This window comes from Otolemur garnettii, unplaced genomic scaffold (genome assembly GCF_000181295.1).
Source record: "Otolemur garnettii isolate 467f Iridium unplaced genomic scaffold, OtoGar3 scaffold00175, whole genome shotgun sequence".
In the NCBI taxonomy this organism is placed as follows: domain Eukaryota; kingdom Metazoa; phylum Chordata; class Mammalia; order Primates; family Galagidae; genus Otolemur; species Otolemur garnettii.
The window spans coordinates 2,222,504-2,238,862 of NW_003852570.1; the positions used below are offsets into that span (position 1 = coordinate 2,222,504).

General features: G+C 41.4%; 1 protein-coding gene across 7 annotated transcripts in view; it reads left to right on the forward strand.

Moving 5' to 3' along the window:
• Positions 1-1,124: 1,124 nt before the first annotated feature.
• Positions 1,125-16,359, forward strand: part of ATRX (ATRX, chromatin remodeler) — a 325,591-nt gene continuing 310,356 nt past the window's right edge. For 4 of the 7 annotated variants that reach the window (XM_023519442.1, XM_023519443.1, XM_023519444.1 and 1 more), the window contains exons 1-3: positions 1,181-1,412; positions 3,364-3,447; positions 12,484-12,537. In XM_023519442.1, coding sequence (XP_023375210.1) covers positions 1,393-1,412; positions 3,364-3,447; positions 12,484-12,537 — 158 coding nt within the window. In that variant the 5' untranslated portion in view covers positions 1,181-1,392. Of the gene's footprint in view, positions 1,413-3,363; positions 3,448-12,483; positions 12,538-16,359 lie in introns of all 7 variants that reach the window. The other 3 variants (XM_003800455.3, XM_023519447.1, XM_023519446.1) reach the window with 2 other exon arrangements.

Consider the following 16,359-nt stretch of genomic DNA (forward strand, 5'->3'; position numbering starts at 1 on the left):
AAAAAGAAAATCAGTATAGCAGGTAGGGAAGGCTGGTTTCTGTTGCTGGCAATGGAGTCCCAATATTTGAAAGAGGATTTGAAATGTGTATAGCCTTCTGTTGATTAAAATGTTGCTTGAGTCTGTCAGATTATCAAAGTGTTCCATTTTAAAAAGGCTTATCTTTTGCTGTTCCAGTAGGAAGCAACAGCCCTGTCACCTAACTACATCAGGAGGTTTTTCACATGTCAAGAAAAATAAATGGAATGAACTAAATCATACATGGAAGAATAAAATTAGAAATAAAATTTGAAGCTATTCTATTTTAGAGAATTGATTTGTGATTAGCAGAGATTACCAATATAGAATCAAATTATAGAACATAAAAGTTGGAAAGCTTTTTAGAGATCATCTAATGAAGACTCTTCTGTAATGAAGAGGAAACAGATCTAGATTGGTTGGTTTGGGAGCTAGAGATAACATCAGACTGGGGAAATGGCTGATGTGTGTCTGAGTACTAAGGGGAAGTATAGTTTATTCAATAGCAAAGGAAATTATATACAGATCTCAAGTTAGTGTTACGTCATATTCTGACATATGCATATATGTAAGTACAGTATATATAATACACATTTGTAAGCGTGTTGGCGCACAGAGTATTATACATATAACATTTAGGAAAGAAAAGAATTCAAGGAAAATCCAGACTACTACTAGGAAATAAATATTTATATAGCATGGCCATATAGATTGCCTGAATCTTGGCTCCACTACTGTGGCACTTTTGTGTCTTGGTTTTTCCTCACCTGGAAAATGCAAGGCTATGTATCTCCAAGGGTGTAAAGATTAAATGAGATACTCCAGATAAAGGATTAGTGTAGGGCTGGGCATACAGTAAACTTTCAATAAAGGTAAACTGCTGTTATTGATTCATCAATCTGTCAGAGAAAAGAGAATGAGCCAAAAGATCATTTTCAGAATAAAGTCAAAACACGTCACTAGCACTTTCGGGTCAAATGGGATTGAATCTGACACCCTGCGAAAAGGTGGAGGGGATCAAATGACGTCCACTGCCTTAGCAACAGGCCCCCAAAGAAGGTTAATTTCCGTAGCCAATAAGACTCTGTGCTACAGAGGAGGTAGCCAATGGATGACGGAAAAAGGAAGAGGGAGGACGCGCCAATTTTCCTGCCTGAGCCTCGGCCCAACAAAATGGCGGCGGCGGCAGTGTCGCTTTGTTTCCTCGGCTCCTGCGGCAGTGGCTGCGGTAGCCGTCTTTGAACTCTGGGGAGGATCCAGCACCAGCTACAGTGACGACTAAGATACCAGTGAATTTCTGTCTTAACTGGGCGCTGGGGAGCGCAGAGCGGCGCCCGACGGTCGCAGAAGCCAACAAGGCGTTCAAGCGAAAACATGACCGCGGAGCCCATGAGGTAAAACGCAGTCGGCCCCCACGGTCTGGTCCTCTGTATCTTCTGAGTTGGGTGCTTCAGAAGGCTTTCACTTGGTGGGTTAGGCCTACGTGTTGCTTAGCGGAAAGAGGCATCATTTTAGGTGAGAGGGGTTTCGGGGTTTCGTTGGAAAGCTTCTGTAGGGAATGGGGGGGGGCGCGGCCTGGGGTATTGGGCGCTTCTACCAGTCTCCTCTAACCAGGGAAGCTTGGTTGACGTCCTCTATTTATTCTTTGCTGCCTGTGGGATTGATACCCCTGAGTTAGAGGCAGTCGTGGGTCATTCTTCCTAATCTTTGGGCCTACCAACTGCATGGAGAAGAAGGGGGGAAGGGTTAGAAGACAGGGAGGGGTGAGAGGGAGGATGTGAAATCCTGGGAGGACTCAGTGGCATTTAGACTGCTAGATTCGGGAAATATCCGGGCCCTGCGGGATTATTTTTTTCCTGCAGCCCCAGGAGTCAAGCCTTTTTGTGGGGGTGAGTTGTCTTGCCAGATATCTAGTTATCTTCTCTCTACTCCTGATCCTGAAGGGTATCCTTGGACTTATTTCTAGGTGAGGGAATACTTACGCAGTGTTTTGATTCTGGAGGACCGCAGTCCACTACTTTTTGTGAAGTCCAGCTTTAATGGGACAGCAAATGTTTCCCCACTTTTCTGGGCAAATTTTGAATACAAGTAATTGCGCCCTATTTTTTAATTAATTGATTAATCTATCCATCCATTCATTTATTCAGTGAGCAATGGGGTCGGGTTAACGTGGGTTGATGTAAGATTTATTGTGAGGGAAACTGTGGCTGGCAGGCCGCCCCTTACCAGTCAAGCATGCTTATCAGGTTGAAGCTGTTTTTCTCGAGTACTTCTTCTGATTTGCCTCTTGACAGTGTCTAAAAATTTGGGTGGTTGATATGAAATGTATTGCCACTTTTACTCCACTGGAGGCTGGCTTTTCATCCCCATGACATAAATTATGTAAATTCTGAGATGCTTGTTTAGTGCCTAGTAGCAAAATAAAATTACCGGGAGCACAGGCATTGCATTCATACTTGGCAAAATGTGCCTTTGAGTAACTGGTAGGATGTCATATGTTTTAACTCACTTTAAGCTAGATTGTAGCATTTGGGAATAAGCCTGTGATAGTTATAGCTGCTTTTTTTTTTTTTTTTTTTTTTTTTGAGACAGAGTCCCACTATGTTGCCCTCGGTAGAGTTCTCTGGCGTCACAGCTCACAGCAACCTCAAACTCTCAGGCTTAAGCGATTCTCTTGCCGCAGCCTCCCCAGTAGCGGGGACTACAGGCGCCTGCCACAACACCTAGCTATTTTTTGTTGCAGTTGTCATTGTTGTTTTAGCTGGCCCAGGCTGGGTTGGAACCCACCAACTTTGGTGTATGTGGCTGGCACCGTAACCACTGTGCAACGGGCTCCAAGCCTGCTTTTTTCATTAAGAAGCAGTACATAGATGTTTTCCTTACCTTGAGAAAAATATACTTTAGTTCTTAGATTTATAGATCCCTACTGGTGTAAAGTTTGTGGCCTTGGTTTCTGAATTTGGTCAGTTGGCGGTTTCTGAATTTGGTCAGTTGGCTCAAGTACAACAAACCTTTACCTATGGGGTATTGGACACATAAGAGATACCCATAACAACTTGTTAGCTGGTTACTACCAGGCACCCATGTTCATATACATGAATGGTGTACTGTACAGTTAAATATGGTCTCCAGATTTTACTAAGTTTCACAATGTCTACATTTAGAGCTATAGATTTGAAGCTGAATTTTCTCCCTTTTTTAGAGTGAACAAATTATATATAGAATTTCTGAATACAATAATACATTTTCTTGCATTTTTGTAGATCTTGATGGTAAAATAATAATCATAACTAAAATTGAGTGCTTATTGTCATCTTTTGTATTTTTGATTAATTCTCATAATAGCCGTATGGGATATGTACTTGGTTTCCCCATTTTACAAGTGAGGAGGAAACGGAGGCACACAGAGATCAAAGAACTTGACAAAAGGTATGCAGCTTGTAAATTGTGGAACTAGAACTAAACCCAATTTTGACTCTAGAATTTATATTCTTAACAGGATTGATGTCTCACTCTTTGAGCTGCCTAGTCTAATCTGATAATGACCATTTTAATTTAGCCCAAGTGTTACCATAGAAGAAGTTCCTATTACCTCTTCTCATTTGTGGTAGTTGTTTATCATGTCATATCTCTGTGTCCAGATATTCTATATAGTTAACTGAAACATTTAATTCCAGGAGAGTCTTAAGCTACAAGATGAAAAACCCTTTGTAAAAAGAACCACATATGTAAATGTAGGGAAATAAAAAGTATGACCCTCCATGGTCATTTTCTATTTTTTGTTTTTGCAGTTTTTGGCTGGGGCTGGTTTTGAACCCACCACCTCCAGCATATGGGGCTGGTGCCCTACTCCTTTGAGCCACAGGTGCTGCCCTAAAAGTAAACTTTTTTTTTGCAGTTTTTGGCTGGAGTTGGTTTGAACCCACCACCTCTGGCACTTGGGGCTGGTGCCCTACTCCTTTGAGCCACAGGCGCCACCCTGTGGTCATTTTCTATAGGAGAGCTCCACTGAGTTGTTCAGAAAAACTGTCTTAGACTGAAGTATCATTCATCTTCCAAACTGTAGTCATAATTAAAGGAGAACTTGGCAGGTAATACTTGAATGAGGTGAACTCACAATTCTAAATTACTGTCAAGCCTCTTCTAATGTGAGGCAGAAATAACATAAACAGTTCTATGCATTATTGTTAATTTTATTTTACATAACAATTGCAGATTTTTTCTTTATCAATCTGTCAAACACTTGAAAAATAGGAACAAAGAGTAGTTCTATTTCTTATTTGTGTTTATAAAATACAAAAAGAAACATTCTAGTATTCTGTGGTAGAAAATGGTCAAATCTCAAGAGAGGAAAATAAACTGATGACCTGGCTAAATCATACACTGAATAATCGGTAGCTGAGTCTTTAAAGGTTTTGTTGTATGTATGTATGTATGTATGTATTTGAGACAGAGTCTTACTTTGTCACCCTGGGTAGAGTGTCCTGGCGTCATAACAGCAACCTCCAACTCTTGGGTTCAAGCTATTCTCTTGCCTCAGTCTCTTCAGTACCTGGGACTACAGGTGCCTACCTCAACGCCCAGCTATTTTTAGAGACAGGTCTTACTCTGGCTCAGGCTGGTCTTGAACCTGTGAGCTCAGGCAATCCACCCGCCTCAGCTTCCCAGAGTGCTAGGATTGTAGGTGTGAGCCACCACCCAGCCTGGTTTTGTTGTTTTTAAAGATTTTTTGTTTGTTTGTTTTAAATAAGACTGGTTTATTTCTTAAAGTTTTTGGCTTTATAAAAAGTGAGCACCTGATTGGTTTATAAACTTAACTTTCTTTTCTTCTCTCTTTTTTTTTTTTTTGAGACAAAGTCTCAAGCTGTCACCCTGGGTAGAGTGCATCACAGCTCACAGCAACCTCAAACTCTTGGGTTCAAATGATTCTCTTGCCTCAGCCTCCCAAGTAGCTGGGACTACAGGCGCCCACCACACTGCCCTGCTCTTTTTTGTTGTTGTTGCAGTTGTCATTCTTGTTTTAGCTGGCTTGGGCTGGGTTTGAACTTGCCAGCCTCAGTGTATGTGGCCAGCGCCGTACCCACTAAGCTATGGGTGCTGCCTTAGCTTTATTTTCATATAACGACCTGACACTCTTCACTTTTTTTTTGGGGGGGGGGGCTGGGTTTTCACTTTGTCACCCTTAGTAGAGTGCTCTGGCATCATAGCTCACAGCAACCGCCAACTCTTTAGCTCAAGCAGTTATCTTCCCTCAGCCTCCCAAGTAGCTGAGACTACAGGCAACCACCACAATGCCTGGCTATTTTTAGAGACAGGATCTCGCTCTTGCTCAGGCTGGTTTCGAACCTGTGAGCTCAGGCAATCCACCTGCCTCAGCCTTTCAGAGTGCCTGGCCTTGGTGCTCTTCATTCTAATCTGTATGATAATTGATTATTGGAAAGCTGACAGCTGTATTAACTTGTTTATTGGTCTTATGATAAAAATGCAGAGGTTATTTAAATTGAGAGATGTTGAATGTTTTTGAAAGTGTTTAAAATGATAGTTGACAAGCTGTTATATGGTAACCTAATTTTTGAAAGATGCCATCTGTGCAATATTTGCATTTCCACTATATGTTTTTGTTGAGCAGGCCCAACAGGGTTGAACCTGCCATCCCTGGTGCATGGGGCTGGCGTGCTAACCACTGAGCTATGGGCTCCCCGCCTACTTCTACTGTGTGGAAAGCATTAAGCCAGACACATGGAGGGGGAGGATATGCAAATTTTATAAAGGGTTTTGAAAGCATTTAATTCCATTTGTTTGGTTATGGTATGGGTTGGGGTGAAAAGACATTTGTGACCTTATTATCTTTTTTTTTTTTTTTTGAGACAAGTCTTGGTCAGTCTGTCACCCATGGTAGAGTGCAGTGGTCTTGTTATAGCACTGAAACCTCAAAGTCCTGAGCTCAAGTGATCTTCCTGCCTCAGCCTCCCAAGTATCAGGGACTGTAGGAATGTATCACCATGATGGCTGATTTTTCTACTTTTTATAGAGACATGGCGGTCTCGATTTTGATCAGCTGATCATGAACTCCTGAGCTCAAGCAATCCTTCTGCATTTTCACTTTCAGAGTCTGAATAAACTTACAGATTGGGTGACAGGATATAGACAATCCTTGAATTTTTACATGAAGTGCTTCTCCCCAGACCTTGGACATTGGCAGAAGCTATTCAAATGGTTCAAACCAGTGAATAATGCACATAGCTTCCTTTAGAAATAATGACTGGGGTGGTGCCTGTGGCTCAAAGGAGTAGGGCGCCAGCCCCATCTGTCAGAGATGGTGGGTTCAAACCCAGCCCCAGCCAAAAACTGAAAAAAAAAAGAAAAAGAAAAAGAAATAATGACTGTAGGGCAGCGCCTGTGGCTCAGTGGGTAGAGTGCATCCCCATATACTGAGGGTGGCGGGTTCAAACCCGGCCCCTGTGAAACTTCAACAAAAAAAGTCAGGCATTGTGGTAGGTGCCTGTAGTCCCAACTGCTCTGGAGGCTGAGGCAAGAGAATCGCCTAAGCCCAGGAGTTGGAGGTTGCTCTGAGGTGTGTGGTGCTACAGCACTCTACCAAGGGTGATTAAGTGAGACTCTCCAAAAAAAAAAAAAAGAAAGAAATAATGACTATAACAGGGCAGTAAAAAGAGTGTCTAAGTAGTATTTCTTTGTAATAGCTGATATGCATGATGTTTAAGCTCCATTTCTCCATCTGTAAAATGGGAATAAGTTTAATAGATATTGATAACCTGCAGGTGTTCTGGAGGAAACATTTTTTTAACAATGGTTCTTGAAAGACAAATTAAAGCTTTTGGGGGTTTTAGTTAATTTTTAAACATTTAAAAAAAATTTTTTTTGAGGCAGAGTTTTACTATGTCACCCTCGGTAGAGTGCAATGGCGTCACAGCTCACAGCAACCTCTAACTCTTGGGTTTAACTCTTGCCTCAGCTTCCCAAGTAGCTGGGACTACAGGCACCTGCCACAATGCTCAGCTATTTTTTTGTTGTTGTAGTTGTCATTGTTTGGCAGGCCAGGGCCGGTTCGAACCTGCTGGCTCTGATTTATGTGGTTGACACTCTAGCTCCTGGTTTTAGTGATTTTTTTTTTTTTTTTAAGACAGAGCCTCAAGCTGTTGCCCTGGGTAGTGTTGTGGCATCACCCCTCACAACAACCTTCAGCTCCTGGGCTCAAGCCATTCTCCTGCCTCCGCCTCCCAAGTAACTGTGACTACAGGTGCCTGCCACAATGCCTGGGCTGCCGTTGTTTGGCGGCCTGGGCTGGATTCAAACCTAGCTCAGGTGTATGTGGCTGGTGCCTTAGCCACTTGAGCCACAGGCACCAAGCCAGTTTTTAAGAGCATAAAGAGATCCCGAGATCTCTTTTGAGATCTCAGTTTGAGAACTGCTAGTATAGAGAAACGAACACTGAAGTATGAGTCAAACCTCTGTTTTCTAGTTATACCTCTGTAGCATAGCTGATTGTATGACCTTGGACAAATCATTTGTAACTGATTTGTCATTTACAGAATGAAGTTGTATAGATGGTCTATAAAGTTATTTATTTATTTATTTTTAGAGACAAAGTCTCACTTTGTTGCCCTTGGTAGAGTCCCATGGCATCACAGCTCACAGCAACCTCCAACTCCTGGACTTAGGCAATTCTCTTGCCTCAGCCTCCCGAGTAGCTGGGATTACAGGCACCCACCACAACACCCAGCTGTTTTTTTTTTGTTGTTGTTGCAGTTTGGCTGGGGCTGGGTTTGAACCCGCCACCCTTGGTATATGGGGCTGATGCCCTACTCGCTGAGCCCCAGGCGCCGCCCTATAAAGTTATTTTTAAAAAATATTTTGCTCTTATGAGTGTTGATCATTTTATTTTATCTGTCTTTTGGTGGGGTAGGGAGAAGGGTAGTGGTAAGAAGAAATTGCCTTAATCAATGTATTTTTCTTTTTTACTTTAAAATTTGCATGCTTAGGATATAGGTGTTTTGTTGCTAATATCTGTCATAGTATCATGTACCCATACTTGTGCATACATTTATTGGAAAGGAAAAACATTTTTTCTGGGATGTTTATTAATTATCATGGCTCAGGATATTTCTGTTTTGAAAGATTACAATATCCAGGGTATTTCTGTCATTTTATGATGGAAGATACTTTTGGCAAAAGCTGTATTAGTTTTAGCCAATTTCTTTTTTTCCTGTGGGAAAAAGAGTCTTTGAATTTTGCAACCTAGTTGTTATTTTCAGATCCTGTTTCTGATGAAATTTTGTTCTGGTGTCTGTAGTCCAGCTCTCTTGTAAACTGTTCCATGCATTATTTGTTTAAGAAATTATTGGCAATAGTGTTCACAATATACATTGGCAATGTATATTTTGGGGAACCTCCTTTATTAGTTGATCAAATACTTGAATATTAACTAGGGGCTAGGTGGGGCACTGTGCTGAGATATGCAAAGGATGATAAAACAAAATTCCTGCTACCTTCAGGCATTTTTAAAGGGAGGTAAGTAACCGAATCAGCAGTTACAAAGCAGTGCTAATATGGGAATATAGTGGTTGTGCTAGGGATCAGAAATGAAGCAAAACCAAATATGGGGGATGTCTAGAAAAGCTTTTGAAGGAGATGGCACGTGTATTGAGTTTTTTTTTTTAAGACATCGTTTCCCTCTGTTGCCCCCGGTAGAGTACAGTTGCATCATCATTGCTCACTGCAGCCTCAAACTCCTGGACTCAAGGCTAAATCAGTCCTCATGTCTCAGCCTCATGGGTATCTGGGACTACTGGCTAGTTTTTCTATTTTTAGTAGTGACTAGGTCTTGCTGTCACTCATTCAGCTCCCGAGCTTAAGCAGTCCTCTGGACTTGGGCTCCCAGAGTGCTGGGATTACAGGTGTGAGTCACCACACCAGGCCTGTATGGAGTCTTGAATGACTTAGTAGTTAAGGATTGACTGTGAGAGGACAGTCAGGTAGAGGGATAATTATAAATATTAGCCTTATTTTCCACATAGGAGAGGAAATGCAACATGTACAAATAGTTTTAGAGCAGGATGTAAAGTGATAAATGCTACATGAGGTAGAAAGATTGTTGATGTGGGAGTTAAAGTAAGAAGACATTTCTTATTTCTTCACAGAGAGATAGCATTTGAATCTGGCCCTGGACTTTGAGACCAGCAAGACCATGTCTCTACAAAAAAATGGAAAAAATTAACCAGGCATTGTGGTGGGTGCCTCTAGTCCCAGGTGCTTGGAAGGCTGAGGCAGGAGGATCACTTGAGCCCAGGCATTTGAGGTTGCTGTGAGCTAGGCTGATGGCATGCTACTCTAGTTTGGGCAACAGAGTGAGACTCTGTCTTAAAAAAAAAAAAAAGTTTGCTGATTATTGCCCTAGATGAATGCAGGAAACTGCACTTAGCTTATCAGAGCTACATAAAAATGCAAGCATATACATGCATATACCTCAGACATCACCACCTACCTCAGTTCTCCACTTGTGTTGTAAGCCACACCCATCCATATCTGTTGTTAGAATTTTCTATCTGATTTCAGATAGCCTTCCTTCCACCACTTCACAATAATTCATTAGCTGATGCCCATTTTCATAAATACAGGTTGTATTTGTGGATTTCTTAATCACTTAACATATATAAAACTATGCTACCATTTTTCTTAGGTTTCTATCTTTTTTTTTTTTTTTTGAGACGGAGCCTCAAGCTATCCCCCTGGGTAGAGTGCCGTGGCATCACGCTCACCGCAACCTCCAACTCCTGGGCTCAAGCTAGTCTCCTGCCTCAGCCTCCCAAGTAGCTGGGACTACAGGCGCCCGCCACAACGCCCACCTTTTTTTTGGTTGCAGCCATCATTGTTGTTTGGCGGGCCCGGGCTGGGGATTCGAACCCGCCACCTTAGGTGTATGTGGCTGGCGCCTTAGCCCCTTGAGCCACAGGCGCCGAGCCAGGTTTCTATCTTTTTTAAAAAAATGTGTCACTGAATTTTTTGAGTGTTGTGCTTCTAACCCTATTTTTCCTATGAATTACACGGTTTATTACACAATTTTCCGTAGTCTGGTGGTTTTAGCAACCCATATATTACCTTTTGAGGAACTGACTGTAGTTGTCCTGCAAAATATACTATTTCATTCACCAAATATTACTGGGGTAGTGTGAAGATAAAGTGAATTAATGAGCACAAATCATATAGATTGGTGTCTAGGACATGGTAATTCTTCAAATATTTGTTATTACTGATCACTATGACCATGTGCCAGAAACTGTTTTAGGTACTGAATTAATGAACAAGATAGGTAGATCACTGTCCCCATGATGCTTACATTGTACTTAAAATAATCTGTATTAGGCCAGATGTGGTGCCTCACTCCTATAATGCTAGTACTCTGGGAGGCCGAGGCCGAAAGATTGCTTGAGCTTGGGAGTTCAAGAGCAGCCTGAGAAGAAGTGAGACCTCATCTCTACCAAAAATAGAAAAGTTAACTGGGTGTTGTGGTGGGTGCCTTTAGTCCCAGCTACTTGGGAGGCTGAGGCAAGAGGATGGCTTGAACTCAGACTTTGAGGTTGCTGTGAGCTATGGCATTCTACCCAGGGCTATAGAGTGAGACTCTGTCTCCAAAAGAAAAAAAAAGTCTGTATTAACATACACTTTTAGGGGGTTAAGGAGGGGGACAGGAAGGAGGTGAGGGGGTAAAATCCTATGTAATAGGTTCAGTGAACACTGTTCAGGTGATTTGGCACACTAATAGTCCTGACTCCAGCATTATAAAAGCTATCCATGTAACAAAAACATTTATTTCCCCTTAATATTTTGAAAAAATACACACACACACTTTGGCTTCAGTCTAGGTAGTGTCATTTCTCATATAATATTTTATTGAATTTTTTTATAATTTTACTTTCAGGAGATGAATCTGATTTATGTTGAAGGAGATAAAGAATGATCATACCCTTTTTACTGTATAAACTTTACAAATATAATTTCAGACTTATAGAGAAATTATAAAAATAGTACAAAGATGTTTTTCATCCATATTCAGTAAATGGTAATTTTTTACCTTATTTATTTTATTTTCTCTCTTTATTATTATTATTTTTGAGTCATTTTGCAGTAAATTGCAGGCATAATGCCACTTTACTCCTAAATACTTCAATATGTTATTTCCCTAAACCAGGGATATTCTCTTATATAAACCAAGAATAGTTAGCAAAATTAGAAATTAGCAGCTTGGCACCTGTGGCTCAAGCAGCTAAGGTGCCAGCCACATACACCTGAGCTGGCGGGTTTGAATCCAGCCTGGGCTCACCGAACAACAATGACAGCTGCAACCAAAAAATAGCCGGGCGTTGTGGCCGGCGCCTGTAGTCCCAGCTACTTGGGAGTTAGAGGCAGAAGAATCGCTTGAGTCCAGGAGTTGGAGGTTGCTGTGAGCTGTGATGTCACGCGGTACTCTACCCAGGGTGACACTCTATCCAGGGAGACAGCTTGAGGCTCTGTCTCAAAAAAAAAAAAAAAAGAAATTAGCATTGGTATAATATTTTTGAGTTTATAGACCTTACTTACATTTTACGAGTTGCTTCATAATGTCCTTCATAGTGAAAGATAAACACTTCTTTTTTTCTGGTTCACCATCCAGTACCTTTTTTTTTTTTTTTTTTTTTTTGAGATAGAGCCTCAAGCTGTCGCCCTGGGTAGAGTGCCCTTGCATCACAGCTTATAGCAACCTCCAACTCCTAGGCTTAAGTGATCCTCTTGCCTCAGCCTTCCAAGTAGCTAGGACTACAGGTGCCTGGCACAATGCCCAGTTATTTTTTGGTTGTAGTTGTCATTGTTGTTTGCCAGGCCCGGGCTGGATTCGAGCCCGCCAGCTCAGGTGTATGTGGCTGGTGCATTAGCCGCTTGAGCTATAGGCACCAAGCCTCACCATCCAATTCTGAAACTTTCTGCATTTCATTGTAATGTCTCTTTAATCTTCTGTAATCTAGACAGTTTATCTTGCCATTTTTTTTGTCCCTATTTTTTTTTGCGCAGTTTTTGACTGGGGCCAGGTTTGAACCCACCACTTCCGGTGTATGGGGCTGGAGCCCTACTCCTTTGAGCCACAGGCGCTGTCCTTTTATGCCTATTTTTAAAAGAACATAGGCTGGCTAATTTGTATTTATCTGTTGTTCCTCTGTAATTATGTTATTTTGGTAGAAACACTATGAAGTGATGTGTATCCTTTTCTGCACCTTTTATTAGGAGGTATATAATGTTGTTGCTTTCTCTATATTTTAAAATATTTTTGTTTTAATACTAAAATTATTAATTGGCTAATTCTCTGCTATTTTATTTAGATATTTGAAATTAGGTTTGGTTAATTTCTGTAGTTATGGAGAATTTGTTCACCTCTCATTTTTTCTTGCTTTTTTTTTTCTTTTTCACCTTCCTCAGATACTGCCGAAGTTCAAAAGCAAACACCTTAATTAGGAGTTTTAATGGTGCATTGTGAGTATCTAGCTAAAAGCAGAGGATTGAGGGTGAATTTTCATATTAAACTGACTGGATCTGTTACTTGTCAAGCATATGAAATAATATACTTTTTTTCAAAGGCTAACCTTAGTGTATGTAACATAGCTTACTACTGTACTACTAGATATCTCTGTTCTTTAAACAGAGGGGAAACTATTTGAGGCTGTGAAATGACTTCAGTTTTTTTTTCCTTTTTCTTTTTTCTGTACTTCAATGGATGCCAGTAGGTTGTTTTTTGTTTTTTAAATACTCAACATATCATCGCTTTTTTTTTTTTTTCCCTTGCGGCAGAGTCTCACTATGTCACCTTGGGTAGAGTGCTGTGGTGTCACAGCTCACAACAACCTCAAACTATTGGGCTTAAGCAGTTCTCTTGCCTCTGCCTCCCAAGTAACTGGGACTACAGGCACCTACCACAACGCCTGGCTATTTTTTGGTTGCAGCCTTCATTGTTGTTTTGGCAGGCCCGGACTGGATTTGTACCCGCCAGCTCAGGTGTATGTGGCCGGTGCCTTAGGTACTTGGGCCACAGGCGCCGAGCCATCACTTTTTTCTTTTAAGGAATTCTTGGGCAAGCATCTGCAACTTAGTGACATTTATTATTCTTTTGTACAAAGCATTTTATTTCCCACATGGGAAACAAAGTCAACTGAGACCAATTTTCTCCTTAACGGGGCCTACATTCTAATGGAGAGTATGAGTCTTTTTTTCCCACTCAGTCTCTCTTTCCTGCTCAGGCTAGAGTGCAATGGCATAATCATAGCTCACTGAAGCTTGAACTCAAACTACTGGGCTCAAGTGATCCTCTTGCCAAGTAGTGGGTACTACAAGTGTGTACCATAATGCCTGGCTAATTGTTTTGTATTTAGTAGAGATGGGGTTTTGCTCTTGCTCAGGCTTGACTTGAACTCCAGAGCTTAAGAAGTTCTCCCTTTTCAGCTTTACCAGAATGCTAGGATTATGAGCTTGAGGCAGCACACCCAGTCATGTTGTACTTTCTGTCTAAAAATTTGACTATTATAGTTACTTCATATAAGTAGAATAATGTGATATTTGTACTTTTGTGTCTGGCTTATTTCACTTGGTATAATGTCTTTAAGGTTCATACATGATGTGGCATGTTTCAGAATTTGCTTCCTTTTAAGACTAAATAATACTTCATTATATGTATACACGTAGTAGTACATCTTATTTATTCATTTATCTGTTAATGGCTATTTGGCTTATTACCATCTTTATTTACTTAAAGAGACAAAAATTATATATATTTATCTGTGTTGCTGTCATCTTTTGGCTACCATGATCACTGCTGCTGTAAACATTGGTGTACAAATATTTGTTTTAGTCCCTGCTTTCAAATCTTTTGGGTATTCTTAGAAGTAGAAGTAATGTTTAATCCCTTGAGGAACTACTGTATTGTTTTTCATAGTAATTGTACCATTTTACGTTTCCACCAGCAATCAGTGTTTGAGGGTTTTAATTTATCTACCTTCTTGATAATTCTTTTTCCTTCTTCCCTTCCCTCCCTTCCCCTCCTCTCCCCTCCTCCCTCCCTTCCTTCCTCCCTTCCTCTTTCTTGGTCTCTCTCTCTCTCTCGCTCTCGCTCTCGCTCTCGCTCTCGCACACAAACACACACAGATACACGAATTACTGTAGGGCCCACTGTCTCCCTTCTGTCTTCTCAACATGTCAGTTCTTCTTTAGGTTATATGGCCAGGATTTGGGTAGTTTTTGGATTTTGGGTCATAGTTCTACTAGAAAGTTACCTCTTTGAGAACAAGTCTGCCACTACCTACCTCAAATGGATGCCAGGAGCTTTATTAAAGTTCTTCCATCTCTATTGCCCAGGTAATGACTGCTAATGACAACACTACCTACTAACTTTGTCTTCTCCATTCTCCCTACCTATCACTGTACAGTGCCTATACACTTCTCCCAAACAAGACAAAAACAGGAAAAAATCTCACCTTCCAGGAGCTCTAAACTGGCACCACCCCCAGTACTCACATGGCTGACTTTATCTTCAGTGTTCCATTTGGCATAGCACGTGGCACTGTCTCCACCATCTGTTAAATGAACGCTAGGTAAAAAGGGAAAGGAGAGAAAAGAAAAGAAGTATTGGCACCAAAACTGTAAGGCTCTCCAACTCAAAAGGTAGCTGATGAACCCCCCAACTTCATTTTACAAAGAGGCTTCTCCATGAATTATCCACCTACATAGCTTTCCAGATTTACCCTGAGTGAAGAGTCCTAGGCAAAATATTCCCTTCTACTTTCTCTGATCAGAATTCTGCCAGCTCACATAATTATTAGCTTCGTGCAGGACCTATGATGGTGATGTGGACCCTGCAAGTGCCTTTCCTGACCTCATCTATGAGGGCTTTGGTTCCCCAGGCTAAAGCTTCCCATTCAAATAGCTCCACAGATCCATTCCACAGAATCTGTTTAGCCCAATACTATCTGAGCTTACTTCTTCTTTTTTTTTTTTTTTTTGAGACAGTCTTACTTTGTTGCACTGGGTGGAGTGCCATGGCATCACAACTCACTGCAACGTGAAACTCTTGGGCTCAAGTGATTTTCTTGCATCAGCCTCCCAAGTAGCTGGGACTACACGTACCCGCCACAATGCCTGGCTGTTTTTAGAGAAGAGGTCTTGCTCTGGTTCAGGCTGGTCTCAAACCTGTGAGCTTAGGCAATCCACTTGCCTTGGCCTCCCAGAGTGCTAGGTTTATAGGTGTGAGCCACTGCCCTGGCCCCTAGTTTACTTCTTGCAGCTCTCAGGACCACAGTTCAAACCCTGAAGGCAGAGTTAAAGGGGAGAACGAGCTACCACAAAAAGCTTCTTAGAGGAGCATATACCACCTCCACCAACACCTAAACTTGAAACTGAACACCATGCTGAGTATGGTGGCTCATGCCTTTAATCCTGGCATTCTGGGAGGCAGAGGCAGAAGAGTTGTTGGAAGTCAGAAGTTTGAGACTACCCTTAGCAAAAGCGAGATCCCATCTTTACTAAAAGTATAAAATTGGCCATATGAGGTGGCACATGACTATAGTCTCACCTCCTGGGGAGGTTGAGGTGGGAGGATCACTTGAACCCAGGAGTTTGAGGTTGCAATGAGCTAGACTGAGGCCTTGGCACTCTACCCTGGGCAACAGAGTGAGATTCTGTCTCAATAAAACTAAAACAAACAAATGAACAAACACCTGAGCTGCTTCTACAACAAACAAGAGGTACCCTTTAGTCTTCACAATGATAACCTGTTTGTGCCCTGTGATTCAAATTCTACTTTATCGAAGGTCAGGTCTAAGGGAAAACCTCAGAAGTTATTTAATAAAGACATTCCTAGCCACACTGTTTGTGATAATGAAAATAACAGTACTTCTCAACCAGGATCACTTCTGTCCCTCATCAATGGACATGTGGCAATGTAAGGAGACGCTTTTGGTTATTACAGCTTGGGGGCTATAGGAGAGTTACTGGCATCTAGTGACCAGGAATGCTTTAAACATCCTATAACTCAACATTAGTCACCCACAACAAAAACTGAGATGTCAATCACTGCATTAGAGAAACTGTATTAGAACAGTAATTCTCAAACTTTACCATGTGTGAGAATGACCAGAAGGGCTTGTTTCAAACACAGACTGCTGGGCCCTACCCTCGGCGTTTTTGATTTCAGGAAGAACTTGCATTTTTTTTTTTTTTTTGAGACAGTCTCACTATGTTGCCCTCAGTAGAGTGCCGGGGTATCACAGCTCACATTAACCTCTAACTCTTGGGCTTTTTTTTTTTTTT